At 28.7% G+C, this 23,642-nt stretch overlaps 2 protein-coding genes across 6 annotated transcripts in view; one reads left to right on the forward strand and one right to left on the reverse strand.

The window, feature by feature from the left end:
* Positions 1–7,023, reverse strand: part of LOC107439482 (polyprenol dehydrogenase) — an 18,791-nt gene extending 11,768 nt beyond the window's left edge. Inside the window, exon 1 of the mRNA XM_043042389.3 lies at positions 6,867–7,023. The gene's annotated coding sequence lies outside the window, so the exon portion shown is untranslated. The remainder of the gene's footprint in view (positions 1–6,866) is intronic.
* LOC107439483 (uncharacterized) overlaps positions 2,463–23,642 on the forward strand; it is a 32,068-nt gene continuing 10,888 nt past the window's right edge. Inside the window, exons 1-2 of one of the 5 annotated variants that reach the window (XM_071180140.2) lie at positions 2,463–2,643; positions 4,811–4,963. In XM_071180140.2, the coding sequence (XP_071036241.2) occupies positions 2,603–2,643; positions 4,811–4,963 (194 nt within the window). In that variant the 5' untranslated portion in view covers positions 2,463–2,602. Of the gene's footprint in view, positions 2,644–4,810; positions 4,964–9,817; positions 9,974–9,997; positions 10,158–11,826; positions 12,021–23,642 lie in introns of those variants that run through there. The other 4 variants (XM_043042393.3, XM_043042394.3, XM_043042395.3 and 1 more) reach the window with 4 other exon arrangements.

Here is a 23,642-nt window from a genome sequence, read left to right on the forward strand (position 1 = left end):
TTATGTTGAATTGTTTGCCTCAAAATTGTCAAACACGTAGATTAAATGTAATTTATCGACTTATCATATTTTTTAAACAGTTTTATATCTGAAATTTAGATACTTCGTTATCCAATTAATTCATATTTGCGAAGTTTTACTGTTTGTCAAATTTGAATAAACTTTGTCAAATTGAATTTGTAGAGGTGATTCGATTTTATAGCTCTTTTTACCTACATTTTTCTTTTTATTACCTAAATTACTTTTCATTACAGTTTTAATTGTTTACAATACAAACTGTTTACTTTCTGTTAAATTGAAACAAAATTTATTTTTATTTCCTGTATTGTTTATACAGTGAGCCAAAAAAAAAAAAAGAAAGAAAGAAAGCCGGACAACACTGAAAAACTTAAGATCTAAGGATTGGATTTTCACGTTCCACGATTCTTTAAGGTATCTTTAAAACTAGAGGGAATGACCTCAAATACGAGAAAGTACGTTTTTGTGTCTGATTTCATAACTTAAAATATCGTCTACACTTATTAGTTAGCATATTTGAGGTCATCCCCCCAAGCATGAAGTCTTAGAACGTGAAAATCCGATCATTAGATCAATTTTTTTCTTCCGCTTACTGTACAATTTTGGTATAAAATAATAGGAATAAGCGTATATAAAATTCCATAAAGATACCGCTGTTATCCTGATAAATAAAACATGAATCAGAATCTGAATTAATATTCATTTCTGATTAATACCCTACAATAAATAAACAATATTTAATAATGCGTGCTTGATTGTTTGCCAAATTAAATTCCAAATTTTTGTTGTTGCACTTGACAGAATTTGTGATTAGCATCAGTGCCGTAAAGGTGGCGCATTGATGCTGCCGTAAAAGTAGCGCATTGATGCTGCTGCACAAGCTTAGATGCTATTACACACTTATGCTTAAATGTTCTTCAGATGCTGCTACACAGACTAAGGATAAAAATAAACTACTATAACGATTAAAAAAAAAGATGGTGATGAATTTTGTTTAACTAAATTTTATAATAGAGGTGAATGAGTTTTGTTTCTGGGAAAACCAAAAAATAATTAGATAGCGATTATCAGGGTTGGTGAGCGAGGGCGAACAGGGAACTCTGCTCTCAAGCGAGTTAAGAAATAGCGTGTAAGATACAGAATAAAAAACATAGATTTTTAAAAAATTAATTCGAATATAAAACCGTTCTTCCAGTGTATAATATATTTAATTTCGTTGTGACGCATGCCTGTTGCTCACAAACAAATTAATTTAGACATATACAAGTCAGTGAAACAGATAGATGATAAAAGAAAACAAATGCCACTGGATTATTTATTTTTTATTCATGTAAAAAAGGCAGACGATAATTTCATTTCATCCATGAAAAGTTAAATTACAAGTTATTTTCAAAATATGTTATAATTATTTTTGAAATATGTTATAAAGATATCGGATCGATTTTTTTTCCTTGTACATTTAGAAGATATTAAAATTTAGTATGTATTTATTATGTATTATAGAAAGTTGATGGTTCGACAATCAAAGATACTTATGCACTTATTTATTTTATTTATTCATTTTGTTTGGAAAAAAAAGAAAAAAGAACAGTTTGCAAACGATTATATAAAAATTCTCTTTTTTATTTTTCGAGTGGCAACCGATTTAGTTGTTATCATTATTTATAAAAATATTAATTTAAATGACATTTTTACGAATTTAAAATGAAGTTAGAAGTCAGTATATATTATTAAATCAACTTCTCAAATCAATCAATAGCAATAAATAATTTCCCTACTATATTAATTTAAGATCTAAGCTCATATTCTGTTTTTGTATATTTGTTATTCTAATGTTCTTAAAACAATAACGCATTACTAAAATCAACGCACGTTTTAAAATTGTCGTTGGAAATTGAATTGTTATGTATTTTTACTTAATACCCTTTTTTTTCTTTGCATTTAAATGCTTTTAGTCAATAAAGTGATTGGTCCCATGAGGCTGTTATTTACAAAATGATTCCCATGATAAAGTCTCTGCTCGTCGAATATTTGACACTTTAATTCTTTTCTAGTTCTCGTGTAATGTTTTAAATCATTTCCTTTTTCATCACTGAATATTTAATTTTTTCTTTATGATACGTAGTTCTTATTACACAATCATTATAAAAAGAAAAATTTGATTCTTTTTAACATTTTTCGCATTTTAATTATTCAAAACATTTTTATATATTGATTTTAATCTGCAAAGTAAATTCGTTTTTCAATAAAATACACCTTTTTTTTCAAATTTTAAACTGAGTAAAAGTCAAATTTATCCCCATTAAATATGAAATGACGCATGCTATTTTTAGGATGTATGTAGAACAAGTGCATATTTCTCATTATGCTATTAAAAATTTTTTTTATGAAATATTTATTTCAGAAAACTATCTTGTTTGATCAAAAGAATAATTCCATTACTCATCGTCAGCTTTTGGAAAGGAACAATACAAATCATGGTTCAAAAGAAAATTTTGAAGTTTTTTGTCGGAAACAATGGAGCTCAGTCGCAGCTAAATATACTTTTCTTACTTCTCAACAAATTCGGAAAAGAATTGCAGATATGTGGAAAAAGATGTCTCAAGATTCACAGGACTCTAAAAAGTGAGTTTGAATACTTTTTAAAAACAATAATTGTGAGAAGTATGTCACTCTACAATTAGTTTGTTATAAGATATAAATACGCTTTGTTTTATTGCCAGAGCCGTCACTAGGCTTTGAGGGGTCTCATAGTAACTATATTCTCTGTCTCGAAGGAAGAGGAGGTAGGAAAACGAATCAGTCAGAACAGCGGTTGCAAATGATGTTTCGCGAAGCTCTGGGGTTCCATGAAAGAGTAAAAGGGGTTCCGAGTGTTAAGATTTCTTTAAACAGTTTTTTAATATTTTTAATTCTGTTATTACATTTAAATCCAGATCCAATCAATAATCCATTATTTATTATTTTGATTGCCTTTATGAAATTATTTAAAATAAAATGCCAAAGTGAGAGAAAGGAGTTCTTTTTAAAAATATCTATAATTTCTCTAACAACAATTATGAAAAGAAGATGAAACTTTTTAAATGAAAATAAAATAACTGAATTCTCTAATAAAATATGTTTCCCGAATTACCCTTTTCAACTTTATAGCAGTTATTTTTTTCATTCTATAACAATATATAAAAAAAAAATTTAACTTAATTAAAGAACAAGGATTATTAATGATAAACCGATGAAAATTTTTTATTCTTTTGAAATACAAAAAGCGTCAAAAATCAAAATGAAGTAGTCCTTTAATTTTTATTACGTACATAATTGTTCTTATTTATAAAATCGGGTTTTGCGGGAAGAATGGTGATTATTTAGGGTTCCATGACGGAAAAAATTTGGAAACCGTTGATTTAGAACACAACAAAAGTAAATTTATTTGATTTTTTTTTTAATTTATTTTTTAAAATGAAATTTTTTTTTATGATTATTCATTTATTTATTTTATCATTACTATATCAGGCGCAGGACTTTTAGAAATGAGGAATTTTGTGTTGACTGAAATTATTGAAGTAATTATCGAATAATGTTTAAAAATATCTTATTTTCTAATTCTATGATTTTCATCCAACATGAATAGTTTCTATAAATAAGTGTAGACCACTACTTTTAGATGTCATGCCTAAGTTATCATACTCTAAGTCAGGGATGGGCAAACTTTTTTGGTCGAGGGCAAAAAATCGAGAGAGAAAATGCTTGGTGGGCCAAGTAAAAACTTCATAATTTAAGGGGAAAAAAAGAAATATACAAGTTCTAATTTAAATATTTAGTGAGATGAATGAAATTGCGATTTCATTTTTAAAAGTTCCTTATACTGAGGTTCGAAGTAAGATGTGCTTATTTTAAGGAACGAGGCTAAATGCTTGTCTGTTAGTCTACTTCTGAAATGATTTTTTTGAAGGTTCATAGTTGAAAACTGTTGTTCACATATATAAGATTAAGCAAATAGCACTGATTTCCTGGGCATGAAATATTAGATTTTGAGAACTAGGAAACTAGCTCTTGGTAATGATTTGCAAAACTCAAACTTTAGCATATTTAGAAACAACTGCTTCAGATGATTGTTAGATTGCCCGCTCGTTGGAGCTTAAAATGCACAGTCTGCCACATGTGAAGTACAATTCAGCTACATATTAGATTCAATAAGTTTGCTCCTCGAGAAAGACAAACGTTAGTTGGAGCCAATCTACTGCTATTCTATAAAGAACTTCTGCTTTTAACATTTTACCAGTTGAAGCCGTCTGTGCTAACTATTTCCATAAATTTATGTTTTGTAGAGCAAAAATAGAGGTCATGAGTACTTTGTTAAAGAAAAGAAGGAACAGAAATAGTTTTAAACAAAGTCGACAAGAAAATGAATGTATATTGTTTATATTTGTTAAGGATCGGCAAGTTAAAATTCTATCCGTGGCCCGGATAAAACCTTTCGACGGGCCACAGTTGGCCCGCGGGCCGTAGTTTGCCCATCCCTGCTCTAAGTCGTGCTTTCAATCTTTACCTTAAACAACTTTTAAAAGGCGTTAAACTTTACTGAGCTTATTTTACAGGTCTAGGCACTTGTTTACTAAATTTGATTAAAATTCAAAGTAATAAAAAAAAAATTAGGATATAGTTAAATATAAGTTCCCCTTTAAACGAAATTATCCATATAAAAACTTACTTTTGAGAATTGCTTGTTTATATTATTCTATTGAATTTTATATATATAACGAACAAACATTACTTAATGCATTTCAACTATCAGGTGTGAAAAATCTAAAACAAATCGAAAATTTTATGGAGAAAAAAAGGTGAAAAGTGCAAATGCTACAACTAAGACTCAATCTGGAAAAGGTAGAGTTCTGGTTCCTTTGAAAATAGATTTTTTTCGATCACCAAAAAAAGGAGTTTTAAAGAGGTATTTATTTTCATTTATTGTACTACTTAGCTTGTAAAATTAAAATATTCATGTAAGATGTTATTCTTAGAAATATTGTTTTCTATTTTAAAAAATAAGAATAATAATTAAAAATAATAATAATTAATAATAATCGAACCATTAAATAAATAATCCGAAGAAACTGAAGTGGTAAGATATTACTTGATTGAAAACTTCATTCGCTTCAGAAATATAACAATTGGAAATGACAGCCGATATGTTTCAGAAGCTCAAAATTTAAATTTTAGACTCAAGGAGTACGATAGATGAGTCCGTTATCAAGAAATTCAAAAAATCATCAATTGCTGAACATTCTTGGAATCTTGGCATAAATTCAATTTCGACACTGCCAAAATTATTTCCACCGCCATCACATCAGCTCATCTTGATACCCTGGAATCTTATTTTATTCATATAAATGCTGATTCCTTTCTCCTCACCAGGCCTCTATAGCGCGTGGAAATGCATTTCACCCTGATTTGGCACTCTCGGCCACTTTAGTTTTTTTAGTTCTGTTTTTTATCTTCGTCCCGCAGTGGACTAATCGTAAAGACATGGTTCTCAGTAGAACACCGGAGTCAAACATATTTGCTGCGGTGAGTAAGCTGGTAGGTGACCACTTTGATCATTAGCCTACGTAGGGACCGAGGATGCGAGGTATCGGTCCGCGTTAAACTGTTCTACACTAAAGTGCTCGACTTCGCGCAAGTAGTCAGGCTACCAATGTGGAGGAGCCATCCCCTCTGCAGAGGATCAAAATTTTGATGACATGTCTTCGGATCATCCTCGGGGATGTTTCCCAGACCGTCGCCAACAGCCCATTGTACAGCTCTAGAGAGACGTAAATAAAATACCTGCTTACCTACCTTTTTATCTTTTCTCTATCGGCTACTGTTTCTTTTTTAGTTTTGGTTCTCACCTTTATTTTTCCTTGGCAGCTTTAAGTTTTATACTTCAGATCACTTTTGTTTCTTCTCATTGCAAGTCTTGAAAATGGGAGTCTGTTTTTGAGCGCTTGAGACATGTCAACTGTTATTTCCAATTTGTATATTTTTGAAGCGAATGAAGTTTTTAATCAAGTAATAGAACTAGCTGCACGAGAAATATGACATTAGAGATAAGTATCCAATATATTTTTACTATAAAGTTTTATAGGGAGTACTGTACCGTAATGGCCATCTTTAATACATACTTGTGGAGAAAAATGTGTACACCTCCTAGTATTTGCAAATTGATAAATATGTAAGTGAGGAAAAAGTAAGAATCCTGTTGAAATTTAACGAGTCACTACTGAAGGAGTTAACAAGTCACTAAAAACATTTAAGCCTATTTGATTGATACACAGAGAATTTAAAAAACGATTACTAGAAACACAAGGCGATAAAAATGGTTTAGATATTTTTTAAATTTTACCTTCATCATAAATGATTTAACGAATTTCGATATCGTCTTATCTTATTTTTGCTGACCAGCAGGCAAGGGAGTCTAAAATTATTAAGTTTATAATATATGAATAATTTTGTATAATATCGTGATATTTGAACACCTCTTAGTAAAAAATATAAGTTTTTCCAGAATAAAGCTTGTTGATGCGGGTTAGCTAGAAATAAGGATTACTCTTACTGAGAGAAGAAGGGCATGAGTTCGAATTTAGCCGAATAAAAAAAGTTCTTATAGTTTTCAAATATAGTGTCTTAGGTCAGCATAAAATTACTAATATAAATCCTAATTTTAAAATTCAATAGTTTATTTACTAACTAGGTTCTTTGAGAAAATGTTTGTCGTACGTAGTGAAAAATATTCCTTAAATTATTTTTTATACCAATTATACAACTCAAAGAAATTATTCTTTTTTGCATCAAAAAGTATCGAAATCTCGTACCTGAAAATATGATTGAACTCCTTTGTTCAAACTGAATTTTGAGGCAAATTTGTTTTATGTTTATATGATATTAGTTCACCTTGAAATTAAATTCATACATGCTATTCGATTTTAAGGACTGAGATGTTTCAGTGACTGCGGCCAGGGCTGGACTGCGGCAGCCAGACCTCTTAAACTCTCGGCTACCCCGACCGAAATAGTATGCAACCGATAAAACATTAATTTACACATACCAATGCAGCATTGTGTGCTTTATAGAAAACGGCTTTTAAACCTTTAAGGAATAAAAGAAGAGATAACACAAATCAAAGCAGGAAAAAAGCGGGAGCTCCCTGGATAAGAAAGAATTGCGGTGTCATCCCCTATGCAGAGGATTAAAATTGTGATATAGCATGTCTTCAGATCATCATCAGGCTGTTTCCCAGGCATTCGCTAATAGTCCATTGTGCAGCTCTAGTGCGACGTAAACTACAACTACATTTTCATCTTTTGTATTGTATAAATTGCTTATATGTTAGCAAAAAAAAGAGAAAAGAAAAAAAAATATTGTTGTTGTTGTTAATTTACGTTGCACTTGAGCTGCACAATGGGCTATTGACGACGACCTGGGAAACATTCCTGAGGATGATCCGAAGACTTGCCATCACAATTTTGATCCTCTGCAGAGGGGATGGCGCCCCTCGCTTCGGTAGCCCGACTACATGCACGCGAAATCGAGCACTTTACGGTAGAACAGTTTAACGAGGACCAATACCGCACACCCTCGGTCCCTACGCAGACTAATCCAAGTGGTCACCCACCCGCACACTGACCGCAGCCAGTGATGCTTGACTTCGGTGATCTGCTGGGAACCGTGTCTTAACGATCAGTCCACTGCGGGACAAAAAAAGAACATAGTTACACCCAAGATTTAAGAGAGTCCCCCCTGGCGGAGCGATATCGCCCGCCAAATGTTGCGCATAGCGTGGAGGCAGCTGGTTTGAATCCCGTTGTTAACCTTCATGTATCTCTTCGTGCTATCCTTCTCTGCATTGTGCTATTTGTCATACTATTTGACAAAGGTTTATTATTCTAAATTAAACACACAGGCCTAGAAATGTATGTATAATTAAAATAATAAAAATAAGAAGACTTAGGCAAGATTAGAAAACGTTGCCGAATATTTCAAGTCGTTAGTAGATGGAAAATTAACATTGACCACGAAGAATTTGACTAAAATAATATACATTGCAGTAAGAGAAAAGTCAAATAATGAGTGTCGGTATACTATAAGAAGTGAGCGTCGATTGTGCAACCTACTAAAAGAACGCACTTGTTCAGTGCGCAAAATAAAATTTAAAAAAAACGGACCACCCTGAATAACTTTTGATCTAAAGATCGGATCGTCACTTTTTACGACTCAATCTTACTGGTTCGTGGGAGTTACCTCAAATATAAATATGCTAATTAGTTCAGATACAAAAACGTAATTTCTCTGAATAAACATACCTTTTTTTTCTCGAGGGATTCGGATTTCTTACCCCCGAAATATAGAGGGGAGCCATAATCTGAGAAATATGATTCCAATAATTTGATCAGGAAAGTGGTTCAAAGTTTGAATCCTTTGATGAATGATGAGCGAATGAAAGATGATGAGCGAATTGAAAAAAATTTCCCCACACTTATAAAATTCATTTAGCCAAAGATAGTTCCACGCAAAAAATAGTTTTTAGCAAATATTTATGACTATTTTACTTTTATAATTGTCAAAAACATTTTTGAATTGTAAGGTATACAATTTTTTACGTCATTTCATTTTTAATTTTTTACGATAATTTCATTTTTCATTTTTTTCGTCATTTTTTACGATAAATATATCCGTCATTACGTCATTTCAAATATACATATAATTTTACATAGCAAAATACAAAATTTGAGAGAAATCGATCGATTCGCTTGAGAAATCAAAATTTAAACAAGCCGTAATTTTAAAATTCGATTTCTCAAGAACTATTTGACAAATTTGGCTTAAATTTTATATATTTTACCATGTAAAATTACATTCTTTAAAATGATTTTTAAAAAAAAATCATTTCTACAATTCAAAAATTTTATTTTAAGATTTTTTTAAATAAAATAATAAAAAAAATGCTTACTGTAAAATATTTTTTACGTGGAAATCTTTGCATAATTTTATAATTGTGTGTAAAGATTTTTCACTTCGCTTTAAAAGTTCTTGAGATATACGTAAAAAGTTAAATTTGCATTAAGGGGTCCCAAACTTTCGATCGCTCTCCTGACCATACTATTTTGACCATATTTCCCAAATTGCAGCTTCTCTCTATAATTTAGAAGTCAAAAATCCAGATCCGTCGAAAAAAAGGTATGTGGAGAGAAATGGTATTTTTGTGTCTGATTTCGTAACTTAAAATTTTGTACCATCACAAATTAATTAGCTAGTCTTCACTAATTAATTTGATGTCACCTTTTGAACCATTAAGATTGAGTTCAAGAACGTGAAGATCCGATCATAAATTATTCAGGGTAGTCCAGGTAGTTTTTCGCACTGTACGTATTCAACGCATTTTACTTTAAAATTCAGTTTTGTTTTCGAAAATAAATTTTAATATATTTCTAATTTACCCTTACATAGCAATAAATTTAATACATTTATAATTTACCCTTACATAGCACTGAAGATTTATCTCACCCAAACGCACTGGAAAATATTAAATTAATGATATTAAAATTAAAAAAAACACTTAGAAGAAAAACTGTTCACAATATATATTGTTAATAAAAACTTAAGGCTTCTTCTGAATTTCTTTACTAGTTTGATGATAAATGTAAACTCGAATAAAATATTATAATTAAAGTTTTTTCACTTTTAATTTCAAATTAAGTTTGTATTTTTATCTCGTAGTATTTTGAGATTTCCTTTTTAAACTCATTAAAAACGAAGCGTTTGCGTGATCATTACTCGCCAAATATAAACCCACGTGGTGAGGCAATTTTCTTTCTTTCTCCTTGTTAGTATTATTTGTTTATTTATTATTTTTTGTGGTTAACGTAAACAAGACAATTTGGGGTTTGTGTCAGAAGTTTAATCTAAATAACTACGGACAAAAGTAAGTTTTAAAAAACATTAATCTGATAATAACGTTCGTTGAAAGTAGTATCATTATCTGTGTAAACTATTATAGAACTTTACAGATTCATATGTTTGGGTATGACTTCAGTAACAATTTTAGAAATATAGTAATAGATTTTTTTCTTTAAATTACAAAATGGCCATACGTTAAAAAGTTTTGCGTAAGTATGAAATTTCTGTTCAAACACGAATAACTTCAATCCAATTATTAAAGATATTCAGACTTTACTCAACGATTATTCGAATTATAAAAATTTTAATCCGAATTTCTATATATATATAAAAAATTTAAAAAACGCATTTTTATTGAAAGTTTCTTTTTCTCTATTTCTTCCAGTGTGTACAGATTCATAATAATAGTTCAAATATATTTTTGTGTTTAATATGGTTTCATGAGTTTTATCAAAAAGGTAACCTAAAAATTGAGAAATTTCTTTAAGAATTTCTGTTTTTCATTTGTATTATTTTTAAACTTTTCGAGTTTTTGCTCTATAGATTAATTTTTTTATATTATAATTATATCTAGAACAATTGTTTTTAAATACTTTATAATGCTTTATTTTTCGAAATTGTCAAATAAATACGTAGTTAAATCTAAACGCTAAAAATTAGGTGAAGCTGCTTTATTGGAGTTAAAAACGGAGAACTGGTGAATGTTAAAACAGTAATCTAGTATTTTAAAGACTGATCATATTTGTAATTTTTTTCCATGTAAATTTGGATGATGTATAGGAGAAAAATGCTATTTCAAGTTTATGCATTTTTTATTAAAAAAATATATACTATATACAAATATATATATAAACATATATATTACAAATTCATATATATATACACATTTATAGATTATTTTTATTTACAATAAATATGTGAATTTTCAGTTTGTCATTTTTCCTGACACATGAATGAAAAGCCTTATTAAAACTATGTAAATTATTTTCATTTCGATATTCGTAGTTTCCGTTAAATACCATTAAGACTGGATGCGTTGCAAAGTGCACTGCTTAAGTTAATAAAATAAAATCTACGAAATTTAAAAGCTATATTTCCCAAGCGAATCCAAAGAGATAAATTAATTATATTTTTGTAACATCTAACGAAAAACGTTAGATATTTCTTCTTCATAAGTTCTGTGCAGGAAATTGGTGATTGAAAACCTTGATTGATAATAAAAAGGAGAGCTATCAACATTTCATTTAGGGAACAATTGTATAATTTGCAATACAATTTCGATATAGCACAAGTTGAAATGTGAGAACTCGAAAGAGGTTGAAATTTCGATAACCGATAAGGCATGAGGGGAAAGGTAGTATTGGGTGGTGTTAGAGGTCTATTATGAAAGTGGGCCGTGTCCATATCGCCGACAATCACTTCACCGACAGCTCATTTCGCTGACCCATCATTTATCCGACACCATCATTCCACCAATAAAATCAATATAATTTTGTCGAATTATTTTTTTTACAATTTTCTTAATTAGTTTAATTTTTACAAGTATCACCCTTGAACCGAATTGCCAGAACTATTCTTTTCAATAAAAACATTTTCCAAGAGGAACTATAATTAATCCTTTTTTAAAATAATTTTTAGATAAGGATATTTTAAAAATCAAAAATTGAAACATATTTTATTACAAACTTAGAACATCATAAATGTGCTTATACTTAATCTCAGGAATAACTGAAGTATCGAAAAAGTAAATTTTTTTAATAACATATCGCAATATCAAATCACTTTAAGTGTCAAATAATTTCAAAAAGATTCTCAGTCCGGCTAAATAAGCTACTAGCGAAGAGATCATGTAAGCGAAATGAGCTGTAGGCGAAATGCGCTGTCGGCGAAGTTATTGCGTCAGTGATATAAGCTGTCGGTGAAGTTATTGTGTCGGCGATATGATCTGTCCGAGAATTGATTGTCGGCGATGTGAACCAAATCCATAAAAGTAATACTGTTTATGCTTTTTTCGTTGGAGGTGTATCAATAGTGGAATTATTTTCTCATTTTTAGCCCCGTTGAAAAACGAAGTATTTAGAATTTTTATTTCATTTTATTAGTTCTAGTTTTGTATCTGTTTATTTGTTTATGCTGGAAAGTGGTCGAAATTCGATGGAGAATGGACCTCTAGCAATGAATTCTGTTAGTAGCATTAAGGAGACGATTAAACTTATATTGCAATCTATCACATGATTGCAGTAAAATATGAGCATTCTGGTTAGTTGGAAAGTGTTTAGACTCCTGACTAACAATATATTGTGCTTGTAGTAGTCATGAAACCATAGAAATTTATTTTATCGTCGGTTTACAAGCCTTCAAATAAGTAGGGGAGAGTGGGGTCAATTGTAACAGGGTACGATTGTAACAGAGCAAAAATTTCGAGTGTCGGGTTCAGTGGCGTGCCAACTTTTTTTTGACTGGGGGGGCGAGCCAATGCAAAGTCATAAGCTTTGCTTGATTTAATATTTTAAAGTTAGTTGTATTATTTTTTGTAATTTGTCTAATTGTAATTATCTAAACTATTTCCGTTGTTTATGACGACGATGATTTAACTATTACATCCACACCAATTTAGTTAACAAAAAATGATTTATCAATAAGAAACTAATTAAAAAGAAAAAAAGTGTATTAAAATGTAAGAAATTTAATTAATGAATTTTGTAATTTTACTCCTTTAAACTTGTTAATGCTGAGCAATACATTTTGTCGATACATTTTAATCATAATGACATACAATGGTTTTTCGCTCCTCAAAAACATATTAAATTAAAAATAACTTGTTATTTAAATTTTGATCCTAGCATAGATTTGAATTTAATCATGAATATAAATTTTCAGTTTACAAAAAAATGGAAAATTAACTTTATCATAATTTTAATGATAAGCACAAGATATAAAAACATTAAAATAAATGAAGTAGTAAAAGAGATTGATTTCTAAAATTAAATCTTATTTTAAAATGACTTTGAATTTTAACAAGTCTTCTGATTTTTCTGGTTAATTCCAAGGTAAAGCTTAAAATGTATACAAAGAAAAAAAAACTATTTTAAACATATAAATATGCAGTAATTTAACGAAGTAGAATTAACTTTATCATATTAAGTTTTCATGATAAAAGACTAGGGATGAAAAAATTAAAACAAATGAAGGAATTAATTTCCAGCTCGCCATATTTAAATATGTTTCTTATTTACAGAAGTATAATCTAAACACATTATAAAATTATAACCAAAAATTTTATTGTATATTAGAGGCTGCGTGCTTTTTTAACTTAACAATGCAATATTATTTTTTGAATTATAGCTATTCGAAACAAAATTGTAGAGCGAAAAAGACTAATGGAAATTTAAAAGAATCTTTCGAAAAACCAAATGATATTGGGAAAGTATGTTATATACTTTTAAAATATTTAAAAATTTTCAAGTATAAATTGAATGAAATATATTTAAAGAAGTTAAAATGTTCTAACAAAATATAGATAAAACAATTAACAAAAATATCATTAACATAAGCGTAAAAGCAAAAATCCGATAAAAATGAAATCTAAAAAAATTATTACTAAAAATTATTAAAGACTAAATCTGAAAAATTTGCTGTACTTATTAAAAATTTGTTGTATTATAACATAGTTTTTATTAAGACTTATTATTTTATTAATGAGAATAAAGAGTTACTGGTCACAAAAATTCCCATTTAGCTTAAAAATGTTTGAAAAATAACAAGGACAGAGGAATAGAAATTATTATAGAGAAAATAAAAATCCGAAAAAAAATTATTTTTAAAAATAACTGACAAATAATCAAAGTAAACTACGAAGTTTGAAAATTAAAATGTTCGGAAAAAGCATTTCAATAATACATGACTAAATATAGAAAGTAAATAATGTCAGACAAAAATCGTAATTACTGAGCCAGGTATACCTGCAAAAAATGCATTAAACTATGTCTGACGCACAAAAAAAAAGGAATAAATTAAAAGATTACTGATCATCACTGAACAACCTTAGAATCGTCGGCCCTGTGTATAACAAAAATATTCAAATCGCAAACATAAAAAGGCTCGAACTGCTCTGACTAAATTGTCGAACTGTTTTTTTTTCCTTCCAGATTACAGCTATCCCATTATTTTAAGGGTCAAGAATCTGCATACGTTGATTAAATAAAGTTTATTCAAAGCAAGTACGTTTTCGTGGGGGAAATTTCCTGACTCTTAAAATCGTCTACCCTTACACTAATTATTTCGCATATTTAAAGTCAGGTTTCCGAACTATCCGAATTGAGTCCTATGAAAATGCGATTGTTTGATCTAAGAGTGCTCGCTTTGTTTATTTATTTATTTACGCTCAATACATTGTTTGATTTTGCTACAAAATAGAAAACTTTAGCCTCTTGCTAGTTCACGTACATAAATAATTATTACCTGCACTGCACAGAATCAAAAATTAAAAGTGCGTGAGCATGCGAGATATTACAAGAAAGTGCTAAACCTCACCACTCAAGTAACGAAATAACTTTTAAATTTGAACAAAATAATAATTTGTGTTTGCACGGTTTAGCCGTTTCTGTACATGTTCCGTAAATTTTCACATTTAACTGACCAATTAGAATATGAAAAGACAATAGCTTTCTTTTATCTTTGTTTTTATCGCTTTTCTAGTAAAAATAATGTGATGCAAAAAAAAACTAAATATAATTTACTATTCAATTATTTTAATAATTCTTTATAAAATTGAGCAATGTTTTAAACTTTTTTTTAAGATTTGGGTGCCAATGTCGACGATGAATATGTGTTTGCTTCTTCTAAATGCTACAATTAATAATTTTAGTTGAGATTCCTCAAAATTGTCAGGAAATCGCATGAACAATTGGAACTTAAGCGAAGATTTTCGTTTTAAGAGATCCTGAAAATTGATTAGTAGAAGAGAAATTGACATTGAATGTATTAAATATAAAATCGGTGATGGCTTCCGATTTCTACTTTGCCCAGGCACTTCTTTTTTCTCTTTCAGACGAACTCTTAAAGTAAATTATCCCATTTTTTTCTTTGGTGCATACTTCTATATTCATTTTTGCATATTTTTAGCTTTCTGAAATTATTTTATAAGAAATAACTTTTTTTTGTACATAAATTTCAAAATTCTAAAAAAATTTCTGAAGTTAATTTTTAATTCTGATTATTATTATTATCCGGTATACAGAAAGACAGGTATGATGGAATTAACAGGTCTGACACTGAAAATTGTATTTCGAAGGTTTTATAAAATCAAAAAATGGATTTAATATAAAATGTAAACTTTGAAGAAAGTATAGCTCTGTCTATATATAATATGGTTACCATATGACGTATTAGATTAAATGATATTGTAAAATTAAAAAAAGAATAATAACAGTTGGAGCTAATTTAATTAACTAAGTTATTACTTTATTTTTATTTTTAAACTTAATTTTTCAGACAATTTTGGTAAATATCTGTATTGTTGTATAAATTAAGTTTATAAAACTGGCGCATATATCACTTATGGGCAATGGAAGCTCATAACTTAAAATTAAATAAATAAAGTAATCATAAAAAGTCTTAAATAAAGTATCCCTAGTCAACAAGCTAATTATAATGCAAGTCATGAAGTGTCAATTTCATAAAACTTCTTGAATCTGTTTAATATATAGTTATAAAAAATGAAATTACTTATTGATTTCAAATTAAAAATTTTCAACACGTTTTATAAAAATTGGATGGAGTTTTACGGTTTTATGTATCACATATGCTCTCCTTTTAAAAAGCCACTATAAAAAAAATATTCAGCAGTTATATAATTGACATCGAGCTAAAAATAAAGTTACGTTACTCCAGTGTGCACAGGGACCTAAAAATATGGCTATATTTTAAAGAAGATTCTTTTTTGAATAATTTGCCTATTGAAACTTCTGATCAGAAAGGCATGTAAATATATATATTCGCGACGTCATATATGAGTAAACAATCATGACAGGGAACTATTTATTTATTTGAAATTCCAGAGCAAATATAATACCAAAGAAAAAGGTTATACAGCTTTTTTCCTAAATAAAAAATTCTTTTTAATGGCTTGTCTTGACAATGAATTTTATTTGCTTCGGATTTTTGAAGAGAAAAATAAAATAAACAAAAATATAACACAATAACATATATATAACACATAATACATATATGACATATAATATAACACAAAATGCGGAAAAATAAATGAAATTTAAGTAGTTTTATGTGTAGTATTTTTCTCATATTGTTCCAGTTTAATTTATCTGGATTTAAGTCGTAATTGTCATGTTTAAAATGGAAAATAAAAATATTCAATTGATAAAGAGAAATATTCACATTTTTAAGAAATGATGAATTACAATAGTATTGATCGCATTAATTTTTTAATCTCCATCAACAGCATTTATAATTTCAGCATTAAAATTTTTGAAAATTAATACTCAGAAGAAATATTCATGAAAAAAGCTTTCACGAAGTTAATTAACACAATTTTAGCATCCTATGAAATTATGATTAAAAAAAAAAGACTACAAAAATTACGCGGATAATTTTTTCCCCTCCTATGTTACGGAATGTGTTTTACCCTCCAATATTGCCCCATTCTTAAAAATAAGTTTTTTGTTTAATTAAAGTTTTTATTACTGAGAATAATAAAATATTATGAAAATTTTTAATAAACCTTTTTTAAAGAATAATTTTTTAACATTTTTATTGTTAAAAATAAAAATGGTAGTTAATTTGTTTGTATTAAAATAAAAATTATCATTATTTAAACGAATTATCCTTATTTATGCAAATTATTGTTGGTGTATAATGTTTTTTTTTAATTGGTTTATTTCACATGAGAGAGAGAGAGAGAGTAAATGTATAACAGATTTGGTGTTAGAGTTCTGCTCTACGTAATCATATGATATACATAATATAATAATAGTTATCATATAAGATAAAAATAAAATAGTAAATTTAAAAAATTAGAAAAAGGAAAACACCTTTCAGAGCTGATATGATGCATTCTCAATCGTGTTATTTTCCTGTTTTTACAATCAATAGTTTTTCGGTCCTTTTTATTTATTTATTTTTAGTATATTAATCTTCAATGAATATCACTTTTGTGCCAAAAGAGCAGAAGAAAATTAATTTCAATAAAATAAAGACATTGATGATCTTAAGGAACCGATATTAAAATGTACCTCCTAAAAGTTGAAAGAATAATCGAAAATACGAAAATAAATTTTTTATTTCAAGGTACTTTATTTATTATTTTTTTATTGACTAGGATTTTCTTAAAAAATTAAAGGTTGAATTTCATTTTCGAATAAAAACAAAGTTTTTAAAAGTAAAAAGAATTCAAAATATTATTTAACAATTAAAAAAAATTAAATTCGTAACATAAACTAATCCATACACCAACAAACAGACGGTAAAATCATGAACTAATGTACTATTTAAATGTATTTGATATACGAACAACTATCTGAAACAATTCAAATAGTACATAAATGCATAATTATTAAAGCATTAAATAATTTAATGAAATGAAAACATTTGCTTACCTCCTTCGATATCTATTTTACGTTTCCTTGTTATTTAATCTGTCAAACTGATGTAAAAAAAATAACGACAACGACAACAACAAAAAAAACAACCAAATAATTTAAAACAATTAAACAAAATAAAAAAGTATGCTTTCTTTTGAAATTGATAACTTAAATTATGTAATTAAAAGAGCTAAAAAATTTTTTTAGCAGAGAGCGTTTATTTACGTTAGTCTAAGAAATGTCTCATCACAAAAAGACCAGACCAGAGAAAATGTCAACAAGTCCTCCCCAGTTTAGATCCCTTAAAAGCTTAAAACACCTGTTTTCTCAGAAAATCTAGATAATTGCTTGCTTGAGACGATTTACGAAGAGATATCCAAATAAGATATGTTTCTGTGGATATCTGACATTTTAAAAAGAGGACAAAGGAGCAAAAGGCCATAAAAATGAAAATTTAAGAAGCAAAGTACTTTTACCCACTGCGTGTAACATGAGGTGGCTGTTTTTGAGGAGTCAAATAACTGTCTTTGTGGGGGGTTTGGCCACCAGAATTATATGCCAAAGTGGGTGGAAAGGAAATTGTTGAACGTCAGGGGTGGCTTTGAAACCAATTTTTATCAGTGAAGGTTGCATTTTATTACTCTTTCCGCCAGGGAAGGGCAAAAGAGATGAAGTTGGGATGAGATTTTCTTTTAATTATATAGAAAGTTATACGTGAAAAAAAGTCTTTGTCTTAAGAAAGTTTTTTAGACAGTTTTTTTTCTTTTCTGAAATTACCAATTTAACTTAATTTTATTCTCACGAATGTTTAAATTTCAATAAGGGCAAAGCAAATTATTCGCCTTTCAATTAAATTTCAGAGGAAAATAAAAGTTTTAATTTCAAAAATAGCTTTAAAGTAGAAAAAAAACAGTACTTTTTTTCAAAAGTTACCAATTTAACTTGACTTCATTCTCACGAATTTCCGAATTTCAGAAGTGGCTAAGAACACTATTCGCCCCCTCAATTAAATTTCAGAGGAAAAAAATGTTTAAAAAAAAAACTTTAAAGTTGAAATTTTTTTTTCTCTAAAATTACCAATTTAACTTTATTTTCACGAAAGGCTAAATTTCAGAAGGGGCGAAGCACATTTTTCGCTCCCTTAATTTAAATTCCCAGTAAAATAAAGTTTTTGATTTCGAAAATAACTTTAAAGTAGAAAAAAAAATAGGGCTTTTTTTCTAAAGTTATCAATTTAACTTGACATTATTTTCACGAATGGCTAAATTTCAGAAGGGGCGAAGCACATTTTTCACCCTTCAATTAAATTTCAGAGGTAAATAAAGTTTTTTACTTAGAAAATAGCTTTAAAGGTGAAAAAATAGTGCTTTTTTCCTAAAGTTATCAATTTAACTTGACTTCATTCTCATGAGTGTCTAAATATCAAAAGGGGTCTAATGTCTAAATATCACTCAATTAAACTTCAGAAGAAAATAGTGCTTAAAAAAAAAAAAAAAAAAAAAAACTAAAGTTTAAAAAGGGTTCTTTTTTTTTCTTTCTAAAATTGCCAATTTAACTTAACTTTATTTTCACGAATGGCAAAATTTCAGAAGGGGTGAAGCACATTATTCGCCCCCTCAATTTCAATTCACAGTAAAATAAAGTTTTTAATTTCGAAAATAGCTTTAAAGTAGAAAAAGAAATGGATCTTTTTGTCTAAAGTTACCAACTGAACTTGACTTCATTCTCATGAATATCTAAATTTTATAAATGGCTAAGTACACTATTCGCCTCTTCAATTAAATTTAAGACAATTTTTTTTTTTTTTTTTTTTTTTTAAGTTCTTTTTTTTTCTTCCAAATTACCAACTTAATTTTATTTTCACGAATGGCTAAATTTTAGAAGGGGCGAAGCACACTATTCGCTCCCTCAATTGAATTTCAAAAGAAAATAGTGTTTTTTTTTCTTACATTTTCCCCTCAATTTCAATTCACAGTAAAATAAAGTTTTTAATTTCGAAAATAGCTTTAAAGTAGAAAAAGAAATGGATCTTTTTGTCTAAAGTTACCAACTGAACTTGACTTCATTCTCATGAATATCTAAATTTTATAAATGGCTAAGTACACTATTCGCCTCTTCAATTAAATTTAAGACAATTTTTTTTTTTTTTTTTTTTTTTAAGTTCTTTTTTTTTCTTCCAAATTACCAACTTAATTTTATTTTCACGAATGGCTAAATTTTAGAAGGGGCGAAGCACACTATTCGCCCCCTCAATTGAATTTCAAAAGAAAATAGTGTTTTTTTTTCTTACATTTTTTTTTATAAAAACTTCAAAGTTGAGAAAAAGTTCTTTTTCGTCTTCTGAAATTACCAATTGAACTTAACTATGTTTTCAAGAATGGCTAAATTTCAGAAGAGGCGAAGCACGTTATTCGCCCCCTCAATTTAAATTCACAGTAAAATAAGTAATTTTTGATTTCGAAAATAACCTTAAAGTTGAAAACGAAATGGTTAATTTTTTCTGAAGTTATCAATTTAACTTGACATTACTATCACGAATGGCAAAATTTCAAGAGGGGCGAAGTACATTACTCACCCTTTATTTAAATTTCAGAATTAAATAAAGTTTTTTTCTTAGAAAATCGCTTCAAAGTTGAAAAAAGTTTTTTTCTTCCTTTAAGTTTACTAATTTAAATTGACTTTATTTTTGTGAATGTCTAAATTTCAGAAGGGGCGAAACGCAATATAGGCCCTTTTATTAAATTTCAGAAGACAATAAGGTTTATATAAGGTAATAATCAAAAAAAAATTTGTTTTTTCCTAAAATTACCAATTTTACCTAAATTTATTTCTTGCCTTCATATTTATTATAACCTCTTACTTTAATTTCAGAGGAAAATTAGGATTTTTTACTTGGAAAATAGCTACAAAGTTCAACTAAAAAGTTACTTTTTTCTAAAATTTTACTTTTTGACTATTTTTAACTAGGAGAATTTTACTTGATTTTATTTTCTCGAATGTTTAAATTTCAGGAGGGGCGAAATATATTGTTTGCCCCCTCACTAAAATTTCAGAGGGGGCGACTGCCCCCTCTGCCCCCCCCGGCTGGCACGCCACTGGTCGGGTTCTAGATTTGGTTCCTAGGTGGCGCACAAGGTGTATTTAATAAATCTACATGTACACCCCTGATGGCAATCATTTTTATGTACTTTTGAAAGAGTTAGATCACAAAAGACATTTTCACGCCACGCAAGTACTTTTTTTGGTATTAGAATATTATATTGTAACAAAGTAATTTTGTTTAAACAAATAAAAATTAGTAACCGAATATGTAAGTGGACACCTTAATTGACATTTCAATAAGAAAAAAGATTAGTTTTGCTGATTAACTAGCATTGTTTTTAACAAATGAAGCTGAAATGGCGTCTTGGGGACAATTGTAACAATAAGTAAAGGGACGATTGTAACAGCTGAAAATAAATAATCTTATGTTTACAAACCATTACTTAACTCTTTAAGAACCACCAATAGTTTCCTATATCATTTATATTATGTTGCATGTGCATTATTTTATTTGTCACCTTTCACAGCATAAATTAAAATTCGTAACCCCTTAAAGTTAAAAGCTTAACCCTTTAGGTCTCTGCTCATTATTATTTTTACTCCTAAAATATCACTACTATTTTGATCAATAAAAAAATATATCACAACTATGATAATATGTATAATTAACTATGTTTTAGTTTAATTTATGAACTGTTACAATTGACCCCGTAAGTGGGGACAATTGTAACAAGTGCTCGACTGTCAAAAATTGTTAATAACTAATATAATAACATTTAAAATTAGGTATTTTTTTTTTTCTAGTAGAGGATAGTCTACTTTACTCGTCTGTCAATTAATACTAATAATATATTGGATTTTTTGTTAGTTAAAAATAGTTAAGTGAAAAATGTTACAATTGACCCCACTCTCCCCTATTCTAATTTTTGATTGCCGATAAATTCTGTTTTGTATCTAATAAAAATTATTGCAAATACTGCTGGTAACGACCCAAGAACGATCGAGTTTTGAATTATTACTGGACACGAAGCTTCAGCTGAAATTTGAGGTCTCTAGCCAGTCTGAAAGTGGTTATTATTTCGATTACAAGTTTCCACAATCACAGACACAAAAACAAGTTGGTAAAACTATGGATAATTATTCAAACCGGTACGTAGGTGGATGAAATATAAAGAGATTTTTTTAATGGTAGCAGACGATTTTTTATTTTATTGTTTTGGCAACAATAGAATATTATCTATAATAATTGTTTCGCAGTGTTTAGTTCTAAGTTCAAGTTATAAGTTTATTTCAAGTTCTTTTTTTAGTAACTTGAATCATGAGTGAGAGTAACGTTTTCAATGCAGTTGCATAATAATACATTTTTAAAACGAGAAAATGTTAAAATTATTAAAATTTTGTACAGCTTACAGACACAGTTCGGCAATGATACCCTGTCGAGGTCTTAAGCAAGTTATTTAAACATGGCAGTGAAGAATTAGTAAAATTGTTTCATGCTCTTCGACCAATAATAAAACGTACGACAGCGAAAATTGACAAAATTCGTGACCTTACTGATAATGACTGACAAAGTAAAGTTCGAGAAATTAATGCTATAACAGAGATGAGCAATAATTGAAGATTACAAAGCATGATTCATGACGATATAAAATATCGAAAAATCTCAGTGAGGTGGATATCTAGAATTTTGAACACAAATCAAAAACAGACAAGAAAAGACAATTGTCAAAGATTATACATATATAGGCTAATCTTGGCCCTATATAATATAGGACCAATATTAAAAACTCTAGACATCCCAATATTGGTCCCTCCGTGCATATTTATATAGGACCCACATTGATCCAATATTGAGGTCAACTGGGGCCACGGTAAAATTGTTGCTAGGGCTGCCACCGTGATTCAAAAAAATTATAAAACGTTCGAAAAAGTGTGTAGAAGTTAAGGAAACTACGTAGAAAAATAACATTTTTGAAAGCAGTATTTTAATGTTTTGTTACTAAAAAAGTTCATTAATATTTGATCCACCCTTGTACCACGTCTAAGGTGTTTATAGAACAGGGGTTTCCAACTTACATGAGGCCGGGGGCCACAATTAAAAACACAAAACAAATGGCGGGCTGCAACTTTATCAAAATTTATGTAGGACTCTTTTATGTTTGAAGCAACATTAAATATTACTGTCAGATTTTTACCAAGTTGTACAAAAGTATTGAATTACAAATTAAAATAAGAAGTAGATTTTTAAAAATATTTAATTGCATATTAAAAAATTCGAGCTACAATAACTTTAATGTGCACCCATGTATTAAACAATTAATGTGCAACAGATATCTAATTGTCAAGATGTAAGACTTTAAAAAGGTTGGTATTAAAACTTACATAGTAGCATACAAAATGTTCAATGACAAAATTGAGGTTTATCTGCTGCAACCACCAGAGAATATATACTATTTACATTTTAAATTTAAAATTTACAAATGTGTGTGTAAATATTTTCGTCCAAAATGAGTGCTTTCAAAAAGTTAAATCGGAGAATTTTTTCGAGAAAATTTCTGATACACGCATGCTAAATTATCTTCACAAAATAAAAAAGAAATAAAAAGAAGCAACATACACGATTATTTTTGTATTTGAATAAATATTTTCTTGGATGCAAAATCTGAGAAATAATTTTTTTTGCACCGTTGGTAATTTCACAGAAACGAAGAAATGAGGTTTTTATTATCGAGAAAAGTATTTTAAACCAATATAGATTTTTTACGAAAATTGTCCACCAAAAAATGACAACTAATATATTTTAGTTCGCGGGCCGCAAAAAAAGGCTTCGCGGGCCGGATACGGCCCCCGGGCCGCCAGTTGGAAACCACTGATATAGAACAATCAAAACTAAAAATAATGGATCCAATATTCTGCAAAAGAAATAAAGTTAAATTATCAGGAAAAAAACAAAACATTTGGATTTTTTTTCCTAAATTTGAAATTTTAATTCTCGTGCGACAGCAGTAATGCGGATCACTGCTATGCGTAATGCGGAGTAATGTAGTGATTTCG

The sequence above is a fragment of the Parasteatoda tepidariorum genome, chromosome 1 (genome assembly GCF_982258835.1).
Source record: "Parasteatoda tepidariorum strain Cologne lab strain chromosome 1, Ptep-v5.0, whole genome shotgun sequence".
In the NCBI taxonomy this organism is placed as follows: Eukaryota; Metazoa; Arthropoda; class Arachnida; order Araneae; family Theridiidae; genus Parasteatoda; species Parasteatoda tepidariorum.